This window comes from Sinocyclocheilus rhinocerous, unplaced genomic scaffold (assembly GCF_001515625.1).
Source record: "Sinocyclocheilus rhinocerous isolate Xijiao unplaced genomic scaffold, SAMN03320098_v1.1 scaffold185, whole genome shotgun sequence".
NCBI classification, from domain to species: Eukaryota; Metazoa; Chordata; class Actinopteri; order Cypriniformes; family Cyprinidae; genus Sinocyclocheilus; species Sinocyclocheilus rhinocerous.
The window spans coordinates 3,148,299-3,172,119 of record NW_015662163.1 but is presented as its reverse complement, the minus strand read 5'-3'; the positions used below and the strand labels follow the sequence as shown (position 1 = coordinate 3,172,119).

The 23,821-nt window shown below is 39.3% G+C and overlaps 2 protein-coding genes and 1 pseudogene across 2 annotated transcripts in view; 1 reads left to right on the top strand and 2 right to left on the bottom strand.

Moving 5' to 3' along the window:
* LOC107727575 (centromere protein J-like) overlaps positions 1–11,324 on the bottom strand; it is a 15,823-nt pseudogene extending 4,499 nt beyond the window's left edge.
* A 1,189-nt stretch (positions 11,325–12,513) lies between these two features.
* Positions 12,514–21,748, top strand: LOC107727632 (plasminogen-like). The gene is made up of 20 exons (XM_016537566.1): positions 12,514–12,612; positions 12,756–12,785; positions 12,957–13,083; positions 13,221–13,327; positions 14,595–14,709; positions 16,840–16,979; positions 17,261–17,381; positions 17,460–17,578; positions 17,651–17,813; positions 18,262–18,386; positions 18,514–18,670; positions 18,770–18,951; positions 19,056–19,204; positions 19,284–19,377; positions 19,523–19,637; positions 19,723–19,797; positions 20,053–20,193; positions 20,403–20,509; positions 20,643–20,788; positions 21,535–21,748. The coding sequence occupies exons 1-20, from the start codon at positions 12,564–12,566 to the stop codon at positions 21,694–21,696; spliced, it is 2,424 nt and encodes an 807-aa protein (XP_016393052.1). The 5' UTR covers positions 12,514–12,563; the 3' UTR covers positions 21,697–21,748.
* A 260-nt stretch (positions 21,749–22,008) lies between these two features.
* Positions 22,009–23,821, bottom strand: part of LOC107727631 (solute carrier family 22 member 2-like) — a 12,082-nt gene continuing 10,269 nt past the window's right edge. The window contains exons 10-11 of the mRNA XM_016537565.1: positions 22,627–22,726; positions 22,009–22,541 (exon numbers count right to left, since the gene is read on the bottom strand). Of these exons, the coding sequence (XP_016393051.1) occupies positions 22,454–22,541; positions 22,627–22,726 (188 nt within the window). The 3' untranslated portion in view covers positions 22,009–22,453. The remainder of the gene's footprint in view (positions 22,542–22,626; positions 22,727–23,821) is intronic.

The following is a 23,821-nucleotide window of genomic DNA, read 5'->3' as shown; positions in this document are numbered from 1 at the left end:
TTACATGTCACGTTTTGGTAACGGTACGGTTCACTTGGAACCCCAACCGAGGTGGTACTAAAAAAAGTACCAGGTACAGTACCCAGTGGAAAACCCTCCAAAAGTGAACCGTACCGAGCCGTGCCGTACCATGCAGCGGAAAAGCGCCATTAGTGTCCATCTTCAGTGTGGTGATATGGTTAACTACTGCCCCCTATTGGAGAAGAGAGGCTGGAACAATAAAGCTGCATGTCATTACGTTCGTCTCACCTGGCTTGTTTTAACACAAAACTTGACAAATAGCCATCCTAACGCAACATGGTGTCAGAAGTTTGCACGAGTACGGCGTAGGAGGACATAGAGAGCCCTTTCGTCAAGAGTGTTGCATACAGCTCACGCTACTTAATGTGAAACTTCGGAGACGAGATCGTTCATCACGTGCAGAGAAGAGAGTTGCGGAATAAGAGAAAATGGATCGGTTTCAGGTACCGCCACCGCAAAAATTTGACTTCTCAAAACCAGAGGAATGGCCAAAGTGGAGTAAAAGATTTGAAAGATTTAGAGTGGCATCTGGACTTGAATTACAGCCAGAAGAGAACCAAGTGAATACTCTAATTTATATAATGGGTGATGAGGCAGAGGACATCCTCACATCATTGCGTCTCACATCAGAACAGCTCAGTGAGTATAATACTGTCATAGAGAGACTGAATGAGCACTTTGTTGTACGAAGAAATTTTATATTTGAACGTGCAAAGTTTAACACGAGACAGCAAGAAGCAGGAGAGTCTGCAGATATTTTCATCACAGCATTACATTGCCTGGCAGAGCATTGTGGATATGGACACTTATACAGTGAAATGATTCGGGACAGATTAGTGGTTGGACTCAGAGATAAAAGACTGTCAGAACAACTTCAGATGGATCCCGAACTCACTTTAGAGAAGGCTGTCATACGCATACGCCAAAGTGAGCTGGTAAAAAAAAACAGCAAGAGGAGCTGAAAGCCATTTTCAAAAGGGACACTGCAACAAATATTGACATTGTACATGCACAGCAAAGACCTTCTAATAAAGGACGAGGCATGATGCAGAGTAAGAGGCCTGCTAGAATGACAGAGAAGCAGACAGCATCAGAAAAGACCATTCCATGTAAGAGATGTGGAAAAACTCCATCTCACAGCAAATTTCACTGCCCGGCAAAACAGGCATACTGCAACCTTTGTAGGAAAAAAGGGCATTATGCTAAAGTTTGCAGGTCCAGAGGCATAAGTGAAGTGAATATGAGCCACGAGGAACATGAGAGTGACATAGCATTCTTAGGCACTGTCAATACAGAGCAGAGTGATGCCCCCTGGCTGATAAAACTTAAAGTGAATGATTCAGATGTGCTGTTCAAAGTGGACACGGGAGCAGACGTCACTGTGGTTTCGGAAGAGCTGTTCAAGGAGGAAAATTTTGGTAAATTACAGAAAACGTCAAAGATACTTTTGGGACCAGGTCAAGACTCACTGCAGGTTAAGGGTATGTGCACAGTAAAAATAAGCACAAAAAGTAAAACCACAACCCAAGATATTTATGTGATCTCAGGATTGAAAATGGCTCTACTAGGACTCTGGGGATTATATCGAGAATTGATACAGTGAATCTCGATAGTCTTGAGTCAGTTAAAAGACAGTTCCCTGATTTATTCCAGGGTCTTGGGAAAATGCAAGGAGAGTATGAGATATCGCTAAAGCCAGATGCCAAGCCCTTTTCACTGTCAACTCCCCGTCGCATTCCACTGCCCCTAATGTCAAAAGTGAAACAGGAATTGGAACACATGGAGAACGAAGGTGTGATTACCAGAGTGGAACAACCAACTGACTGGTGCGCAGGTATGGTTGTTGTTCCAAAACCCAGTGGCGCAGTACGCATATGCGTGGACCTAACCAAACTCAATAATGCAGTAAATAGGGAAGGATACATTCTTCCTTCGGTGAATGTCTTCAGGATTACTAAGGCTATAGGCAGGTGAGTTTTTTTTTCAGGGTTGGAGCTGAACTCTGCAGGACTGCGACTCTCTAGGACCGAACTTGCCTACCCCTGACCTAACCAAACTCAATAATGCAGTAAATAGGGAAAGATACATTCTTCCTTCGGTGGAACACTCTCTGGGTCAGCTTAAAGGAGCCAAAGTCTTTTCGAAATTGGACGCCAATTCAGGGTATTGGTAGATTCCTCTGCCACAGAATTCAGCCCTTCTCACAACCTTTATTACCCCCTTTGGAAGGTTCTGCTTCAACCTACTTTGTTTTGGGATATCTTCAGCCCCGGAACATTTCCAAAAGAGAATGTCAGAGATGCTGGAGGGTCTAGAGGGTGTTCTGTGCCACATGGACGACATAGTGTTTGAAGCGTCCCAGACAGAACATGACCAACGTCTCTTTGCGGTGCTACAAAAACTGCAAAAGGGCGGAGTGACTCTCAATCAGAAATGCGAATTCTCCAAGAGGAGTGTGAAGTTTCTTGGACAGATACTTGATGAGTCAGGAGTTTATGCAGATCCTGAAAAGGTTCGGGCAATCACACATATGACTGAGCCAACAAACACGAGCGAAATGCAGAGATTCTTGGGTATGATAAATCACCTAGGGAAGTTTTTACCTAAAAGAGGAGAAACTAGCTGTCACCTGGGCTTGTGAGCGCTTCTCAGACTTTCTGGTGGGTCTTTCTTTTCACATAGAAACAGAACACAAACCCTTGGTATCTCTCCTTGGTTCTAAAAACCTAGACGAATTACCACCACGTTCATGAGACTCATGAAATTTGGTAATTCCGAAATCTTTACAGAGTGATATCTTGGAAAAATTGCACGCCGCACACCAAGGTATAGCTAAGTGTCGAGAACGTGCTAAGCAATCAGTATGGTGGTCAGGTCTCAGTGCACAGCTTCAGCAAAAGGTGGAGAAGTGTGACATTTGTGCAAGCCATCGGAAGAACTTCAAAGAGACATTGATTCCCACTGAATTCCCTGAGAGACCTTGGACAAAGGTTGGAGCAGATCTGTTTCAGTGGAAGCACGATCAATACTTGCTGGTGATTGACTACTTTTGTGGAAATAGCAAAACTGTCATCAACAACTGCCGCATGCTTGGTAACCCATCTCAAAAGTATTTTTGCTCGTCATGGAATTCCTACTGAAGTGATGTCAGATAATGGGCCACAGTTCAGTGCAGAATACTTCAAGAAATTCGCTAAAGAGTGGGGTTTCTCACACAACGTCCAGTCCCAGATATCCACAAGCCAAAGGGGAAGCTGAAAGGGCAGTGAGGACTGTGAAGGATTTTCTTAGCAAAGCAGCAGATCCATACCTTGCTCTTATGGAGTATCGGGCAACACCATTAGCCAATGGATATAGTCCTGCAGAACTGCTGATGGGCAGAAAGCTGCGAATGTCATTACGTTCATCTCACCTGGCTTGTTTTAACACAAAACTCGACAAATAACCATCCTAACGCAACATTCAGCATCTCTGGCCTCTGTTAATGGCCGTTTACAGACTAAGTATAATAATAACGTAATATTTCCACACAAATAGCCATTGGGAAAATGATTGCAGTGCAGTTTGTGCGCAAGCACGGAACAGAAGATAGTCTGAAATAAAACAAAAAATGTCCGGTAGATCGGTGCATCTGTACTCCAGTGTATAAATTCAATATAGATTAATCATTGTTAAAGCTACAAAGTTACTTGCCAGGATGGGTATTTTAACATACTTTTGTATGTATTTGCCCATTCAGGCGGCTCGCGGCTGTCTGTGCGCGCGCTGTTCACACAGAACACAGCACGCGAGTACTGAAAGGAGTTGTTTCGAACCTAAATGCTTTTTAATCGCTTGAATTTTAACAAGTCTTAAAAACACATGCAAATGATAAAATGTCATGCCGACGCTGCAGTGGCCCGATCGGGCAAGTGACAAATCCGTCTACTGTCCCGAACGTCTTTCACGCTGGCCCCGGGCCATCGGGCAGTCCTTATTGTCGAGCCCTGATATACATGTATATATGTGTGTGTGTGTGTGTGTGTGTTCTATATATGTTTAGATATTTTTAGTGGAAAAATAGTGGTTTGAATTTGCACTGACCGTGCTGTATGGTCCAGACTGAAGAGCAGAGGAACCAGCACTCTGGTGCGATCTCTTGTTCACATTGAGCCTGCTGTGAAGCTCCTGGTTTTCTCGGGTGAGGGCTTCAACACGGCTCTGGAGGAGACTGTGGGCCTGCAACCAGTGAGACTCCCTCTCCATCAACTGCTGCTTCAGAGATGAGATCTGCAGTCTCAGATCCTACATGCACAAAGATTTAAACATAACATATTAAGTATTTTTGGATGTATTCGCTATTGAAAAACCATGTAAGGATAAGACAGTATAAAAAAATCAGTGGTTCCATGAAGAAAATTAAACATCTATAAAACATTTCCACTGCACAAAAATTCTTTAAAGTGGAAAAATGTTCTTAAAATGTTCACATTAAAAAATTGTCCTTTTCAGAACTATTTAGTGAAAGGTTCTTTGAGGAACCCAAAATGGTTCTTCTACGGAATCCTTGTGAAAACCTCCTTTTGGAACCTTTATTTTTAGTAGTACTGGATGTGAGAAATAAAGTGGATTCTTACACATTGAGACATGATGTAAACTTGTCTAAAATGTCTTGTTGATTCTACCTGAGGTTCATGAAGTTCTTTCTTAAGCCTAAGCAAAGGCCTGCAGCCATCCTCACCAATAAAACCATGCTCTCCCATCTCGTCCCTTGTCAAATTAATGAATATGTGAATTCAGAGATAGAAACTTGAGATTGAGGGCTAGAGTAAAATCATATTATTATGTAAAATCATAATCTTTCGACAAAACCTGATTGGAGTATCTGGTTGCTCTTGTCCCATGCCATGAGTGGTGTCTTCTGAAGTAACTTTGACTTTTGGGAACTCCATTGTGAGGAGCTCAGAAGCAGAAGGTTGTCTAAAGTCACTGTCGGTCCCCCTTTCTTCTGTTTTTTTTGGAGCAGTTAGCCATAGACCCTTCTAGTTCAGAATCGCTGCTGAAGCTTGAAGAACTGGACATAGGAGTAGAAGTGTGATGTTCTTCATTAAATCGAGTCTCACTCGGGGCGTCACTAGCATAGTCACCATCTGACAAATCCAGACTCTGATCTTTGTGATCCGTGTGCCTTGAGAGGTAATGAGGTAACGGTCGGTGAGACTGAGAGTTGGGTCCGTCCTCACTGCTAGCACTGTCGCGAGAATCGCTAAGAGCCAGTGACTCCATCACCTCGTCAGTTAGATTGACTTCTTTATACAGATAACCACTCTGGACTGTGTAAACGGTAATTTGTATTAAGACAATTTTTCTCAGGGATTTTGACAATGTGGTCATTAATTTGTTTAAAGCCGACACTTTCTTTGCTTTGTACCAGAGCAGATCCCACTTGGCTTGCTTCCATTGGTTTTACCATAATTCCTCAAGACTCCTACACTGTGCTTACTTTTAAGTGAGACTGCATTGTTATTAGCAGTCAAAGCTTTGACTTTCCCTTTGTTGGCTGATGATAAATCATCATCCTGTAGAGCAACGGTCTTCTTTAGAGGGTCTTCCACGGCAGATCTTTGGTCACAGAAGTTTCCTAAGCCCTTCAGTCCAGGACTGCTCCTATTTGGTATCTCTTTCTGATGAAATTCAGTGGGACGTATCGTCTGCTGACTGAGCTTTATTTGTGGACTAACAGAGCATCTCCTCTGGAGTTTTTGTGAGCAGTCCTTACCCTTCGTAATTCTAGATGTTCCTTCTCCTTTACTAAATAAATTCCTCTTCTCTGCTCCTCTGATTTGTACATTACTCTGGAAAATAGAGAGGATATTGCTTAGAACACACTTAAACTGTGTATAAGTTACTTTTTGAATACTGCTCATACCTGAATCTCATGTTGGAGAATAGCTTGGTCTGTTTTGAGATGTTCTTCAACAAAATCTTCAAATGCTTTTTGCTCTTCTCTCAGTCCTGGTCGAATAGGCCTGTGTTTAATAGATATTATTTTTGTAAAGCCTTTAAATGTGTACATTTCTTTTATTTACACTAATGTTCAAAAGTTTGTGATCTGTAAGATATGAACATTTTTTGAAAGTCTGTTATGCTCATGAAAGCATGCAACAGTAGCCTAATCTTGTGAAATATTACAATTTTTAAGATGGGTCTTTTTTCTTTTTTATATATTTTAAAATGTAATTTATTCCTGTGATTGCAAAGCTGAATTTTTTAGCAGCCATTACTGCAGACAAAAATTTCAGTTACATTAATCATAATAAATTTTATATCCATGGATATTGTTTGTTGTATGTTTGAATATTTGATAATTTGATGTATTGTTGAAACCTTGGTAATAATGAGAGGAATTTGTTGTTGCATGACCAGCAATGTATTAGTGTTTGATGATTTAGATTTGTAACTGATATTTTTGTTGTTCTTTTCTTTATAGTAATCACACCTTGATCCACATGTCGAGTCATTGATAAAGTAATTAATGGAACTTTGTGCATTCTCATCGATGCCCCACAGTGATTATAACTTTACTCAGCTTCCATGAAACTTCAAAACAGTCTGTTTTATAACTATATATTTTTGCATCATATAATACCTTTCCTCTGGGCTTGGTGGGAGACCTTGCCTTGATCCGAAAGGGCTAAGAGGACAGTCTTCTTGTGCAGGTTCTAAAGACTCTTCTTTAATGGGAGACAAGCGTCTGAGCTCTGCTGATGGTGCAACATCTGCAATGCAAATCGAAATCTCATGTAATATTATCACCCAACATAAACGAGGTAACCCAAACTTCAAGGAGCAAATGTAATGCAATTCATTTTTCCAACATTATGCAAGATATAGTCTTAAAAGTGAACGTCTGCATGGTTAAGAATACTGAACTACTGTAAAAATCAGCTTGTTGTGGAAATGGGAGGCATGGCAAATCTTTTAAACAGGTCATGTCCTTTTGCTAAAAAAGGCAATATTTGCCCCTCAGCTAATTTTCTTCACAAAAACCCTTCAGTCTACCCAGGCCTGTCTGGACAAGCCACTAAATAGTCCTAATATACAAACTAAGGTGTTTAAGACAGAAGCCATCAATAACCATCACATTTTTTCGTGTACATTTGTTATAACTTGCACAGTAAAGTCAACACGCCCCACAATTGTACTGCCAGAATATGCTCTGCTCTCGTGAGATATGATTTTGCAAATACACATGACTATATGTCTTTAGCTGCTTTTTTAAAGTGTGCATAAGCTTTGTCCATTGTCCATTATCAGTGAGGCTCACTGAGTGCTCTATAAAAGATTTAAACATTAGTTGTCTTTGATGACGCCTTTTTTTGTCTTTTTCACAGCAGTTCGTGACTTCAGGCATTTACTGTAGCTTCTCAACAGGTACAGACTTGAATGCTCTAGCAGAGGAAGTGCTTTGCCTTCAGGTCTGAGCAGCTTTAAAATGCTCTGCTTTGGTAGAACAGACGTTCACAGTTGTGTCGTCTACTTACATTAGAAATCACTTTGGACCCGGAATCAAAATTTGGAGAATATGGACAACTCCATACAGGACAACATCGACACAAACTCTCAGGAGAACGTCGAGCGCTGTATATTTTCTACACTTCTGTGGTAGTGCTGGAGTTTATCTTGGGTCTCCTGCTGAACATTACAGTTATCCATCTCTTAATCTTTAAGCTCAAATTCTGGAAATCTAAGACCATTAACATTTTCCTGTTCAATCTGGCCCTGGCTAATATTTTGTTGCTGATTGGATTGCCCGTAAAGGCGTATAACTTTCAGCAATGCAGTGAACAGAAAGTAGTGTGCAAAGTACAGCTCTTTCTGCAGTTTCTCAACCGAGGAGCCAGCATCGCCTTCCTGACGGTCATCTCCATTTATCGATATATTAGCGTGGTCCATCCTGGGAAGAGGAAAGTTCTGAGGATTTTGAAACGATCGCCTCAGATTTCTGTATTCATCTGGGTGCTGCTGGGAATTTTGACCATTCCGGCCATGTTGCAAAGTTTTATCAGATGCAACAGCAGTGAAAAAGATGAGACACTCAGCCCCATTGTTCTACTGAGGGAAATTGTGTTTTTAACTCAGATTTTCATCCCCTTTTTTGTTCTTGTGTACTGCTCTATACGGATTATCAAAAGACTCAAACAGAAGTCGGTGGGCGACAAGACTAAACTCTGGAGAGTGATGTTCCTCGTCACTTCGGTGGTTCTCATCTTTGCTGTCTGCTTCTTGCCATATGCCTTTACAAGAGCGGTGCAACTAAAGATCAGTGGGCTCGTGATGAAAGAGGAAAAAGTTACTGTCGTTAAACTATACGATGGGCTTGTTTGTCTCTCTTATCTGAACTGTCTGCTGAATCCGATCCTGTACTGCCTGAGCAGCAGTAAATTTAAGAAGCTGTACATATCAATATATCTTCCCTTCCTGCTGGAGGAGGAGCAACTGGAAAGTTCAGAAGATACTGCAGATGACTGAACTAAGTAAAAAACAAGATGCTTTGAAAAGGATGTTGAAATTGGTTTCTTGCAATTGCATTTTGCTTAAACATTTTGAATAGTAAATGGATAGTTGACACATACAGTATCATGTCTAAGATTTATTTATTTTTAAAATGTATCTTTTAAAAAAAAAAAAAAAAGTCTGGATTTTAGGTTAAAATTTTTAGGAATGTATAAATTGCAGAAGTGTATGTTTTAGGCACTGTGACCATTTTAAAATCACATTTGTTTTCTGCATTCTAGTTCATTTTAAATGGCCCTGCGGTGTGACAGATGTACAAATAGTCCAATGCATAAAAATGTCAAAACAATTAGCTATATGCTTTTAAAAAGTAGTTTTAGATGAAGTAGCATGTCACACTGCAGCATGTCAATTCATTTTTAATTCACCTCCTGTTTACGTGTCTTGCTTATATTAGACTTTCTGATGTAGATTTGTAAATGTGACTCATGATTTGTAGTCTGGAAACTGGAAACGTATGATTTAAGAAACTTCTCTGTCAGGCACAGAGGATGAAATGTGCAAAATTTCATGTTAAATTTTTTTTCGCATGTATAATTATGATTGGACTATTGATATGTAGAGAACATGGTATCTCAAATTGAATTTTATTCCCACACTATTATAAAAATAAATTTTTCTAAAGAGCATAAAGATAAGGGACTTCTTGATTCTTACCATTGGTGTTACTAGTTGCCAGAGTCTCTGACTCATTCTTAATTGCACCAGAATATGTGGCTTTGAATGAGCCTATCTTGAAGGCATCTAAATTCCCAGTAGAGTTGAAGGGATCAGCTTCTGAAAAGCTCAGAGGTGTCTGGACTTGCCAGTGCGCTAAGAAAGCGGGAGATAAAATCTGTCCTGAAAGAGAAAGTTCTGTAATGAAGAAAAAGAGTGGTGCATTTACCATACAGTGTAAAATACACTGCATTTGTAGTGATGGTGGGTAAAACTAAAAAAAGAGTAATGCTCATGACACAGATCTAATCACAGATTAAAACTGTCATTTGCATATCTTCTTGTAAATATAATTTGAATGAGAACTACAACATTTTAGAATTGAAAAATTGAAATGATGCTTTTCTCAATAACATAACCATCATAACTTTACCTTTAATTAACCTTATTATGTAAGAGTTTCTCCTAACGTACCTGGACTGATAAGAGAGAGCAATGCATTCTGTTCCTGTAAAACCCTCTGCAACTGCTTCACTTGAAGCTGAAGGATAATTTTGTCATTTTGGCCTGGATTCTGTCCGGAAAGTGATATGATCAGATGTAAAAATCAAAATTTGTATCGAGAAAAAAAAAAAAAAGAAAGGTTACTTCTACATCTATATTAGCTAACAGCTATGGCGTAGGTTTGATTTTGAGATTGGTGCAGACATAACAGCAGATGACACTTCTTTCCCCCATCTAACTATACCACAAACAGTAGCTAAATTGCTCTGGATTAATTACAGAGGCTGTGTGAGAAAAACATAGACTTGGCAGATTAGGACGGGATTCAAATCACAAATATGTCTGTGAAACACAAATTTCTCTAATGACCCCCTGGAAAACTAGTCCCGTACGATACTACTACCGGCATAGCTCGCTAGTTTTATGACATTAACTGAAATAAATAAGCACAAAAAGTGTGATTTTTTTTTTTACAAATATCCAAATTTCCATTCCGAAGATAACTGCTTTCCACGTCGAAACATCCAACAAAAAACTATGAACATATTCAGGTGAGGTAACTTACTGCTAACTAGTGAAACACTCCATTAATACGAGCTGAACCTCAAAGTTATATGGAAATATTGTGCAATATGATCGAGTTTGTTGCTTAATTCACTGTATTTTAAATGGTTTGATCATGGCAATTCAGTTGGTGACAGTTCCATAGGAAATAAGTTGAAAGCATCCAGTCATCTCATTTGAGTAATGTTAAATTTATCAGTGTATATTGCAAAAAATATTTGAGAAATCATTGTTTTATCTGATTGTATTAGTCTATATAGATTGAAAAGAGCAAAAGGGAGAAGCAGATGAGCACAAAACAGCTAGAGTAAAAGTTTAATTTTACATTTGTGGCAACATACACTCTTAAAAATAAAGGTGCTTAAAAGGTTCTTCACAGCGATGCCATAGAAGAACCATTTTTGGTTCCACAAAGAACCATTCAGTCAAAGGTTCTTTAAAGAACCATCTCTTTCTTACCTTTTTATAATCTGAAGAACCTTCTTTCGCCACAAAGAACCTTTTGTGAAACAGAAAGGTTCTTCAGATGTTAAAGGTTCTTTATGGAACCACAAAAAATGTTCTTCTATGGCATCGTGAAGCACTTTTATTTTTAAGAGTGTAACAGCAGACAACACCCCACTTCCCATCCAACTACCCCAACATTTTCGCATTTATTTTGCATACATGTTTCATCTAAAGTTTATTGCTATGGTAGCCAACATACTCATAATTAAAAAAGAGAGCTAATAAACCAAAACACTAATAAACAACTAACAAACTAATAACAACACCATCTAAAGGTGGTATTGAGGAATACTGACGATTCTAAAGGACACATTCAGCATTAATCATGCTCACTAACTAATAAACAACAAATGTACAAAAAAAAGCAAAATCTCGAGACTAACCTCCTGATGGGATCTTTGAGACATATGTTGGGCAGGTTGGCAGGTGGCTCTGCCCATTTCAGATCTCTGCTGTTCTTCAAGCGTCTCCTGATTCACAGACTGAGATGGGAAACCGGGTTCAGATTCACTCATTTGATGTAGCTGGCAGCTCGGCTGGTTTCTCTCATGATGCTGGACAACAGAGCAGACAGATTGAAGGGTCCCCAAATAGTCTCAAACGGGTTTCTACCGCAGTTCGGTTTGTGGGTATTTCTGCAGACATTGCCCTCAAGTTTGACTGTAGAACTTTGGGGGAAGAGGTTTTTGTTTGATTGTTGTTATGAAATCTCTATCAGTTATCATTACAGCAGTAGTTAGGGACAAACAAAAATCTAAGTGAAATCAATATAACCCTAACAAATCTTAAGATGTCACAGCCTTGAACAACTGAATACAACAAAACTGAAATAACAAAATGAATAATGCAATCTAATCTGCAATTTAAAGTCAACAAAACTACAACTTACCTTGATCAATCCTTTAATCTGATTAAAGTAAGTGTACACATGCGTAGATTTGTACAGCAATGCACACCCCACAGCCAACAGCTTCAACTGGAGTAGTTATAGTAACTGTAAACAGTGGACGCTGATACCAGATTGAAACGCCAAACCTTGATTGCTTTCTACTGTTTTTCTGAATGGGGGTAGAGTGAGGAAAACAAGCGTAACTAGTGTTTTGTCCTATTACACTATTTGCTTATGTTGGTGTCAATTGCTCCATTTTCCCTTCAGCTCAAATCTCGATCGCACTAGTTTTTCTTCATGGTTGCTTGGCTCAGTGTTCACAATTGCAAAATTAGGCTGTTCTGTTTGTGTATTGAGTTAGCGTAGGACGGCTCCTGTTTTCTCAGTTGATAATTAACTTGTTGATTTGTGATATTGATGAGAATATACTTTTTAAAAGGATTGAATATATACATAATTGTATTTTTTTTAAATGCTAAATTAAATACACGATTGAGTTTTCTGGGTCTCAAGAACGAGCAGTTTGTTTAATCAGTGGCCTAATAATTAAAGACTTTATCTGCCTGTCCTTTTATCTCTATATCTCATTGTTTTTTAATGCATTTTTTTAGTACCAAACTATCTTAATGTCAAGTACAACCAGTGATGTTGATCAAATAAAAAGTCCAGCTCTGATAAATCATGTGATCAGAAAGAGTAATGGTGGGTTCAAACAACACACTGATCGACAAACACATCTTGACCTGGTCCATGTCCTTGTTAGGACAATGATTGACTGATGAGTGACGGCCCTATGATGTTTGTTGGACTGATATGCTTAAAAGATTGAAAACCTCTCAAAGTCCCTGCCTGTCAATTCTCCGACATGGAGATTCACAAAGCAGTTCTTTTAGTTGGTCTCTTCCTTTTTACAGGTAAGCCAACAGATATTTATTTATAGCGCTTAATTATAAGACTATTTCTTCTATGCTATAAATAATAAAATGAACCGACTAAAACCTATAATTAATAGCATTTATTTGTATATGATTGATATGATCATTTTAATTCCCTTCAGATTTCCTCAGGTGCCACAGCCAAAGCACAGGTAAGAAGATCTGCTCATCTGCAAATGTGTTCAGTTTATGCTTTCACACAAAGAGTTCTGTTGATCTAGTTTGAAATCTTTATATTTTAGAAGTTCATCAATACTAATAAATCATGTGTTTGTGACTTGAAACTCAGTTGATCCTTTTCCCCATCTTTTCTCATTCTGCAGATGTTTTGGAAGCATATATAAAAACAGATGGGGCCTGGATAGTGAAATTACCTAAAAGTCAATACACTGCAAAAACGGTGGAAGATTGTGCCGTCAAGTGTAACAAAGAGACTTCTTTTACATGCAGGTGCAAGTCAGACCATAACAAAACTCTCAAAACATATTCTGCGGTACTAGACTGATCTAATGTCAACAAGCGAGGCTTTATTCCAATCTATAATGATTAAATATATGTGTATGCATTTGTGTATATGTGCTTTGCAGGTCCTTTTTATACCACGAAAAAGATCAGGATTGTGTAACATTACCTGCCAACTCGAAAACTGATCTAATACTGCGAAGAATGAATGTTGCCCTCTATGAGAAAAAGGGTAAGATTTTATAGCCCAGTCTATTTTATCACTTTACAGATTTGAAGGTTTAATAACAGATGATGTTATGAAGGACCCCCTAAAATCATGTCAGCATGCATTACTACCTTTTAAATCCGCTTTAAGTACATTACGAATTTTAAGAAACCTGCAATGCTTTTTCAAAAGTCTACCTGAGTTAATATATAATCCAGATTTATCAAAGTGTAGTTTGGTCCATGTAAGTAAACAAAGTGAAGAGGATTATCTAAAAATCTATCGTCCAGTGAGGGGTTGCTTTTGAATTTTGAAGTGCAAACGAAGTACTGTCTAGGTTAAACAATGAAATGTTTCAATTTTGGGTGGCTTGAAATATTCCTGATGGATGTTGTCTTAAACATTCTGTAGATCAGTGGTTTTCAGCTGGTGCTTCAGGATCAAGATTTTACATTTAAAATCCTGTAGTGATCCAACACACTACCAAAATTATGCTTAAAAAACAACAGTTATTGATATTGTCAAACTGCATAAGACCATCTAACTAGACTAACACAACAAAAATAGATCCATAAACAGCAGAAGTGTGATTTATAATGTTAACGCTTAGCTATCATATGGAAGATGAAACATTGGGCCAAAATACTGAGTGTGTTTCACTTTTTTTCACTCTTATATTGACATTAATTGATACAGGAAGATACAGGAGATCTGTTTTTGTGTCACAGACAAACCTTTTGAGAACCACTGCCCTAGCGGGCCATATTAAACATTCTGTAGATCAGTGGTTTTCAGCTGGTGCTTCAGGATCAAGATTTTACATTTAAAATCCTGTAGTGATCCAACACACTACCAAAATTATGCTTAAAAAACAACAGTTATTGATATTGTCAAACTGCATAAGACCATCTAACGAGACTAACACAACAAAAATAGATCCATAAACAGCAGAAGTGTGATTTATAATGTTAACGCTTGGCTATCATATGGAAGATGAAACATTGGGCCAAAATACTGAGTGCGTTTCACTTTTTTTCACTCTTATATTGACATTAATTGATACAGGAAGATACAGGAGATCTGTTTTTGTGTCACAGACAAACCTTTTGAGAACCACTGCCCTAGCGGGCCATAAGAATGTACAGTAACTACCAATAAGAAAACTGCCACATTATCATACGAACATATATCATATATCAATGTCATTAGTAAATGAAATGAGCATACTAGCTTAAAACACAATGAATGTGTTTTTAATGTTGTAATGAATGCACTGAATTCCTTCTTACAGAGTACTTACTGGAATGCGTGAATGGTATTGGCATGGACTACAGAGGGACAAAATCCAAGGCAAAATCAGGAAAAACATGTCAGCGATGGGAAGGAACTTTCCCCCATGTGCCAAAGTATATCTCTTAATTTGACTTTTTCATTCATAATGCAATAAAAGAGAAAACAGCTACAGGAAATATAAAAACTACAGTGAGCAGCTAATTAATGTAACTTTCCACAGCATAACCCCAAAGACACATCCAAAAGCTGACTTGGAGTCAAACTTTTGCCGAAACCCAGATGGAGATCAAGGGGGTCCCTGGTGCTATACCACAGATCCAGGGAAACGATGGGAGAACTGCAATATCCAAGATTGCACAGGTACATTTAGTGAACAAACTGCTAAATAGTGGTGGGATATCATACTGATGGGCAAATCTCATGCAAAAGTTATTCTAACTAGCCTGCTCACTCTGAAGAGCATTGAAAGTGAGCACTCTGAAGGAAGCACTCCCACTTTCTCTTTTCTCCTTTATGCAGTGCTTGGTTAAAAAATAAAAAATAAAGAACCTGAATTTAATTCCCTGGTAATCACAACAATAATAATCATCTCCGGTATTAAAATGAAACGAGATGTGCTATCCACAATCATGTGATCATAAACAAGAAAATTATTTCTTTGAAATGTCCTTTCACTAACGACTTGGTGGATAAGCCTTTCATAAAGGGATTTAGTTGCTCACTTTCATTCAGAGCAACACTTTTAAGGTAAGTACAAGGGTGCAAAAGCACAATTTGGGATTCACCCTTGAATCTGCTCTTAAATATTTGCAGAGGAATGTATGCAGTGCAGTGGAGAAAACTACAGAGGCAAGATCTCCACCACTGCTAGTGGATTTACCTGCCAACGCTGGGACTCTCAGAAACCCCAGAACCATGGTTACATCCCTTCAGCGTGAGACATTATCCTTTATAGCACAAATGGGATGTGGTCTATTTTGTGCATACTTTGACTGTGGTCTGTCGTTTGTAGCCTTCCTGATAAGTACTTGGAAGAGAACTATTGCAGGAACCCCGATGGAGAGCCCAAGCCCTGGTGTTTTACCACTAGTCCATCTAAACGCTGGGAATCTTGCAACATTCCTCGATGCAGTAAGCAATGTTCTTGTCAACCCGAAACACAAGTGATTAGTTCATCATTAACTGGTCATTGTTTTCTTGTAGCAACTGAACCACCCACAATTGTACCGGAGCTTACCTGTGCAAATGGAGAAGGTAGCTCTTACAGGGGCACCATTGCGGTGACAGTCTCAGGAAAAACTTGCCAGGAATGGTCATCCCAAATTCCCCACAAGCATTCTAAAACTTCAGAGAACTACCCATGCAAGTAAGCATCAACATGATGGCCTTGAGGGACGCTGAGGTTTTGTTTAAGGTTTCAAACCCTACACGTGGAGGACCACCTTTGTGCCAAGTAACTAATCAAGGTGTTCTGGATTACTTGAAAATTACAGGCAGGTGTTGGAGCAGGGTCAGAACTGAACTCTGCAGGACAAGGCCCACTTGAACTAGAACAGGAGTGTCCATTTCTGCTCCTGAAAGGCCACTATCCTGCAGAGTTTAGCTCCCACCCAATTTTAGCCTGAACCAGTTTATCAGTCTTCAGGATTACTAGAAATATCCAGGCAAGTGTCTTGAAGCTAAACTCTGCAGGACAGGACCCTTTAGGAGCAGGGTTTGACACAGTTGAAGAACCAAAGAAACAGGCTCCTTCAGTGTAAAACGATTACATTTGTCTTGCTCCCGAATGCCACTAAAATTTGTTTCCATCCTAGAGGTCTTGATAAGAACTACTGCAGAAACCCTGATAATGAAAGAAGTCCATGGTGTTACACCACAGATCCTGAGACCCGCTGGGAGTACTGCAGTGTACCTAGTTGTGGATGTCATTAGTAAATGAAAAGAGCGTATTAGCTTAGAATACAATGAATGTGTTTTTTTTAAGTATGTTGTAATGATTGCATTGAATTCCTTCTTACAGAGTACTTACTGGAATGCGTGAATGGCATTGGCACTGACTACAGAGGGACAAAATCCAAGACAAAATCAGGAAAAACATGTCAGCGATGGGAGGGAACTTTCCCCCATGTGACAAAGTATATGTCTTAATTTGACTTTTTCATGCATGATGCTGCAAAAGAGAAAACAGCTATAGGAAATACAAAAACTACAGTGGTCATCTAATTAACCCCAACTTCCCACAGCATAACGCCAAAGACACATCCAAAAGCTGACTTGGAGTCCAACCTTTGTCGAAACCCGGATGGAGATAAAGGGGGGCCCTGGTGCTACACCACAGATCCAGAGAAACGATGGGAGCACTGCGATATCCAAGACTGCACAGGTACTATTAGCGAACAAACTGCTAAATAGTGGTGGAATATCATACTGATGGGCGAATCTCATGCAGAAATTATCCTCACTATGCCCTGCTCACTCTGAAGAGCATTGAAAGTGAGCACTCTGAAGGAGGCAGGGCATTACTGGTGTCACTGACACTTTTTCGTTTATTCAACTATATCCTGTGAACATCTTTACAGATAAATTTACAGTATTGCAACTTTGTACAAGGGTGCAAAAACAGTTTAGAATTTGTCCCTTGAATCTGCTCTTGAATATCTGCAGAGGAATGTATGCAGTGCAGTGGAGAAAACTACAGAGGCAAGATCTCCACCACTGCGAGTGGATTTACCTGCCAACGCTGGGACTCTCAGAAACCCCAGAACCATGGTTACATCCCTTCAGCGTGAGACATTATCCTTTATAGCACAAATGGGATGTGGTCTATTTTGTGCATACTTTGACTGTGGTCTGTCGTTTGTAGCCTTCCTGATAAGTACTTGGAAGAGAACTATTGCAGGAACCCCGATGGAGAGCCCAAGCCCTGGTGTTTTACCACTAGTCCATCTAAACGCTGGGAATCTTGCAACATTCCTCGATGCAGTAAGCAATGTTCTTGTCAACCCGAAACACAAGTGATTAGTTCATCATTAACTGGTCATTGTTTTCTTGTAGCAACTGAACCACCCACAATTGTACCGGAGCTTACCTGTGCAAATGGAGAAGGTAGCTCTTACAGGGGCACCATTGCGGTGACAGTCTCAGGAAAAACTTGCCAGGAATGGTCATCCCAAATTCCCCACAAGCATTCTAAAACTTCAGAGAACTACCCATGCAAGTAAGCATCAACATGATGGCCTTGAGGGACGCTGAGGTTTTGTTTAAGGTTTCAAACCCTACACGTGGAGGACCACCTTTGTGCCAAGTAACTAATCAAGGTGTTCTGGATTACTTGAAAATTACAGGCAGGTGTTGGAGCAGGGTCAGAACTGAACTCTGCAGGACAAGGCCCACTTGAACTAGAACAGGAGTGTCCATTTCTGCTCCTGAAAGGCCACTATCCTGCAGAGTTTAGCTCCCACCCAATTTTAGCCTGAACCAGTTTATCAGTCTTCAGGATTACTAGAAATATCCAGGCAAGTGTCTTGAAGCTAAACTCTGCAGGACAGGACCCTTTAGGAGCAGGGTTTGACACAGTTGAAGAACCAAAGAAACAGGCTCCTTCAGTGTAAAACGATTACATTTGTCTTGCTCCCGAATGCCACTAAAATTTGTTTCCATCCTAGAGGTCTTGATAAGAACTACTGCAGAAACCCTGATAATGAAAGAAGTCCATGGTGTTACACCACAGATCCCGAGACCCGCTGGGAGTACTGCAGTGTACCTAGCTGTGGAGATCAGCTTAGACCTGGTCTGTGTTGAAGGAGCCATTACAAAACCATATCTCATTAAATGTAGATTTTGGTGTCTTTTCTTCATTATTTTCCTAAGAACTGGTAAAAGAGCCATGTACTATAACCTAAATATGTGATTTGCAGAGGAGCCGGTGATCCCTGTGGGTGAGGAATGTTATGAAGGTGATGGAAGCTCCTACCGTGGTGCCATGTCAGAGACTGTCAGTGGAAAGAAATGCCAGTTCTGGACATCCATGGAACCTCATCGACATTCCAAAACACCTCAGAATTTCCCAAAAGCGTAAGATGCTATACTGAATTCCATCATCTTGAACAGTTGCAACCTTTAGCTCCACTCATTTCTCCTCTGGCTGCTGTCATGATTTCGCCCATCATGCAGAGATCTGAGGAGGAACCTGTGCAGAAACCCAGATGGTGACCGAGCCCCTTGGTGTTACACCACAGATCCCTCAGTTCGGTGGGAGTACTGCAACATTGAGCGGTGTGACAACAAGCCCAACACACAGGAACCCCCTATCAATCCAACAAAACTAGTCCCAACAGACACTTCTGAGGAAACAGGTTTATCCATCTACAAGCTAACAGATTATATCAAAGGTCAAGTGTGCCATAGTACTGTCTAAGGGAGGGTGTGACTTACAATGTGCTTGGATTCTTTTTGCAAGATTGTAAGGTTGGAAATGGAGCAAGTTACCAGGGTCCCACATCCAATACTATAACGGGAGTGACCTGCCAAGCATGGAGTTCTATGACCCCCCATCAGCATGCCAGTTTTACCCCTGAAACCCATCCAGACAAGGGTCTAGAGTCGAATGTAAGTCTATGCAGAATTTTAGACATTTTTGAGGGCGATGACTAAAATTTTAATAGTGTTTACTTGGCTGCTTTGTTAGCAATGCAGAAACCCAGACAATGATGTGAATGGACCTTGGTGCTATACAACAGATCGAAATAAGAAGTGGGATTACTGTCAGATCCCAGACTGCGGTAACAATTCTTGATATTCCTTTTGGAAATGTTTAACTCCAAAGGCAAAATAAATTCCTGGATGCTAATTGCTGATACTGGGGCTTAAATACAAAAATGATTGCTATGTAAAAGATACATGACATGCATATTACTTTCTAACCAGATGGCTTGAAATGCGGACAACCAGCAGTAAAACCCAAGCGGTGCTTTGGGAGGATTGTTGGGGGATGTATTTCCAAAGCACACTCGTGGCCTTGGCAGATCAGTCTTAGGACCAGGTACACAAATAAGCTACCTTTCTCTACCCCTGTACTAGGCAGAAATTATATTGTAGTTATTAACAATCATTTTCTGCCATACCAGAAGCAAAATTCATTTCTGTGGTGGAACGCTAATTGATGCCCAGTGGGTCCTAACTGCAGCTCACTGCCTAGAGAGGTAAGTGACTTTAATTTGAAGGCGCAAAAAGTGAATTTGGTCAATATTTAGGAGTACAAAAGTGCAGTGGTTCTTGCTCTGCTTCTGGGAATCCACAACCCTGTACATTTCATTTGTCTGTGGACTTCTAAACTGGAGTTGACAACCATGCACTGCACTAGCATATGTGACCTTAAAGCTCCAAACAGACATGGAATAAAAACCAACTCTTAATGGGTTCTTCATACAGTTAAATGTGATCGTACGATTATGCAGGTCTGAGAGTCCATCTGCCTACAAGATCGTGCTTGGAATCCACACAGAGCGTGCAACTGAAGCATCAAAACAGGAGCGAGACGTTTCTAAGATTATTAAGGGACCAGCTGGAACTGACATCGCTCTTCTCAAGTTGGACAGGTTAGTCTCCTGTTGCATTGCCACTGCAAATCAAATAACACACTGTAAATCTGGTGAAGTCTGTAATATTTTAGAAGTTTAATACCCCAACACTAAAAAATTCCCCAGCACTGACTGACTTTTGAAGCTGTAGTCTAGTCTAATATAGCAACCTAATTTTACTTATAATGACATTAAGACAACAAACTCATGACTGTATCCGATTTTAGGCCTGCATTATTAAACGATAAGGTAATGCCTGCTTGCCTACCAGAAACGGACTACATTGTGCCAAGCAATACTGAATGTTATGTAACAGGCTGGGGCGAGACACAGGGTAGGTTACTTTAATAAGTACATACAGCTAAATGGATGATTTATCTTTACGGTTTAAATGCATTTTTAACATAAAAAGTCTATTATTTATTATAATAAAAGATTTCATATCTTCAAGCCTTTCTATTTCCTAGGAACTGGTGGAGAAGGTTTCCTGAAAGAAACCGGCTTCCCTGTAATTGAGAACAAAGTCTGCAACAGTGCATCATTTTTGAACGGCCGTGTGAAGGAGCATGAGATGTGTGCAGGAAACATAGGTGGTGGAACGGACAGTTGTCAGGTAAGAGACCTATTTAGGTTCTTCTAGATTCAGTGACTTAATTTGCTCAATTCCAAATCCTAGTGAGCTGCCTACCTAGACAGCGTTTTTAGGCATAATCATGAATACGAATATAAGTAGCCTTACAAAGTGCCTCACTTGGTCAAATTACAAGGAGGAATTGCATACATTTGTAACTGATAAAGCAATCTATTCGGTACTAAATAGTTCCATTCGATACGAAATATAACCAAATGTTTGCATATGCTATGAATTTTGTGCACTTTTTAGTGTAGAATCGTTAGCTTAGCAGCATACTAATATCCAGTGCTGGGGAAATAACGTGAGTTATTACGAAAAAGTAATGCAAAAGTACCGTAACACATTACATTAAAAGTAACTAGGTAATGTAATTAGTAACTTTTTTTTTTTAATAGAGTAACGCAATACTGTAATCATGCATTACTTTTAAAAATAACTTTCCCCAACACTGCTAATATCTGACTATGGCAATATTAGGGTTTTGAGTCTCAAGTACTTCATGTGAGGAGCGCTATTTGTGTGGGATGCTTGAGGATTGGAACAGAGCCATTGATGTAAACTAAATGAATGATTTACCCCCAAAAAAGAATATTACACTACAATCATTTACTCAAATCTAATTTGTGAAAAAATATACAGGTTAAGATCTACAGCAGACTGAGCAGAGTGACAGATTTTAAGTGAATAACAACCTAAATTGCGACCTGTTCCTCACACTCATTTAGGGTGACAGCGGTGGGCCTCTTGTCTGCTACTCACAGAACACCTTCGTCCTTCAGGGAGTGACGTCATGGGGTCTTGGCTGTGCTAATGCCATGAAACCTGGAGTGTACACCCGCGTCTCCAAGTTTGTCAACTGGATAGAACGCAGCATGAAAGAAAACTGAGAATGGATTAGTCGAAACATAAGCAAATTTAAGTGTATAACTAAGAATGTAATAACGAATATGTTATTGATTCATAAGCTGTTTTGAGGTTAAGTAACACACCCTGCTCAGAAGTTCAGCCCACTGTTAAGTCTGTACAGTTATATGCACAATCCAGATGTGTTCCGATTTGAGCCAATTCCAAGTGATCATGTTTTATTACAGAACTCTTCAAAGACCTTAAAATGTAATCAGATCTAATATAAAAATGTTTTCCTACATTAAAGGGGCGGTAAACATCTTTCGAGAAAGTCTCTTTATTTCTCTTTATTTTGCTGTTACAGTGTCAATGCAATGTTCAAACCCTAATAAGTGACAGAACAAATAAGTACAATAACATTTACTATTAGCATGAATAATTTAAGCCAACATTTTAAAACGTACATACTGTAGATATTTTACGGAGTTATTTAAAAAAAATTTAAATAAACATTTTGGTCAAAAAATGTATTTTAAAAATGTAAAATTAAAACAACTAAGAGAGAAAACAAATACAGTAACTAGTAACGTCTGAGAACAATAATTACAGCTCGGAACAATTAATGGTCCTTTGAACTTTTTTTTTTTTTTTGCTTGATTACCCATGAAGCAAAACTTGTTGATCATTGAGAAACTGATTTCAGTTAGTATATTTTGATTAAATCCTCAAAAGAGAAGGGATAAGTAACATCACTTAATAATAAAGTTAAAGAGGTTGATGTTTTCTGTCTCAGCTCAATCAGACGGCTGTAACGTCTTTGTTCGATGTCACATCAGAGGGCAACAAATTCTCTAGCTGTTGACTCTTCAGCTGGTTTTCTTTGTTTCTGCATGTACAGTTCACATTTGTGAAGAAACGTTTAAGGTGACAAAGGTTACCATGGCGTACATGTGCAGGGAGTCAAACCTCACCTGTTTGGACATTCGATGTCATCAATGGTTTCTGGAAGAGGCACACCTTTGGTTTCAGGTAACAGCAGAACTAGTCCACCGGCCACAAACGCAAGAGCACCTGTGAGAGAGAGCGTTCACTTCAACAGCCTCACACTGCAACTAGAACATACTCAACGTCACAATATCATGGCCAAGGGTGACATCTGTTTGTTTATTTTTGAGGGGCACCAGTGAAAGTCAAGCTTGGACATGACCAAAGGAAAACCTTTTTAATATTAGTTTCTGTATAGTGTGCAGAGGGGAGCAGGTTTCAGATGCTGCAATAATATACAGTATACTTTGGAATAAACGAAGCAAAACTTCAACTGAATTTGACTGGAATCCATGTAGAAATGTTTATCCGATGGCTCAAGGTTTGTTTGGATAGCATTACCATGCTAGCCCCTGGTGGTAGATGCTATAACTACACCATTTAGGAGGCAAAAACATAAATAAGTAAATAGTGTACATCTAGTATAAATATATCCATACATTAATACATACTTTGCTTTGCCAGTGGCCATTTTAGCTGACAATTTTTTTTAACAAGTAACTTTTTAAACAAGTAACACATTACAGATTTAATATTATAAATTAAATCATTTTGTAACATTATAGTGCATTTACCATAGGCTATAAATACATGCTTTTAAAAATATAAAGATATTGTATTTTAGTATGCCTTTTCGAATTTTTTTAAGTAACATAAAACACAGATTATTATATAATACTAATATATATAAAATTTTAAATGGACTGTTTAAGGTCATTCCACAGCATCTCAATCGGATTTAAGTCCAGACTTGGAGTTGGCCACTCCAAAACCTTCATTTTGTTTTTCTTGAGCCATACAGAGGTGGACTTGCTGGTGTGTTTGGGATCATTGTCCTGCTGCATAACCCAAGAGCGCTTGAGCTTGAGGTCACAAACTGACGGCCGGACATTCTCCATCAGGATTTTCTGATAGAGCGCAGAATTCATGGTTACATGATGTTCTTTTTATGAAATGCTGTGTTGGTTTTACGCCAGATGTCACGGGACACACACCTTCCAAAGAGTTCAACTCTTCAATCTCTCTTCCTCCAAGAGCTCAACTGACCTTAATTGAGGCAAGTGAGGCCTGCAGTTCTTTAGATGTTGTTCTGGGTTCTTTTATGACCTCCTGGATGAGTCG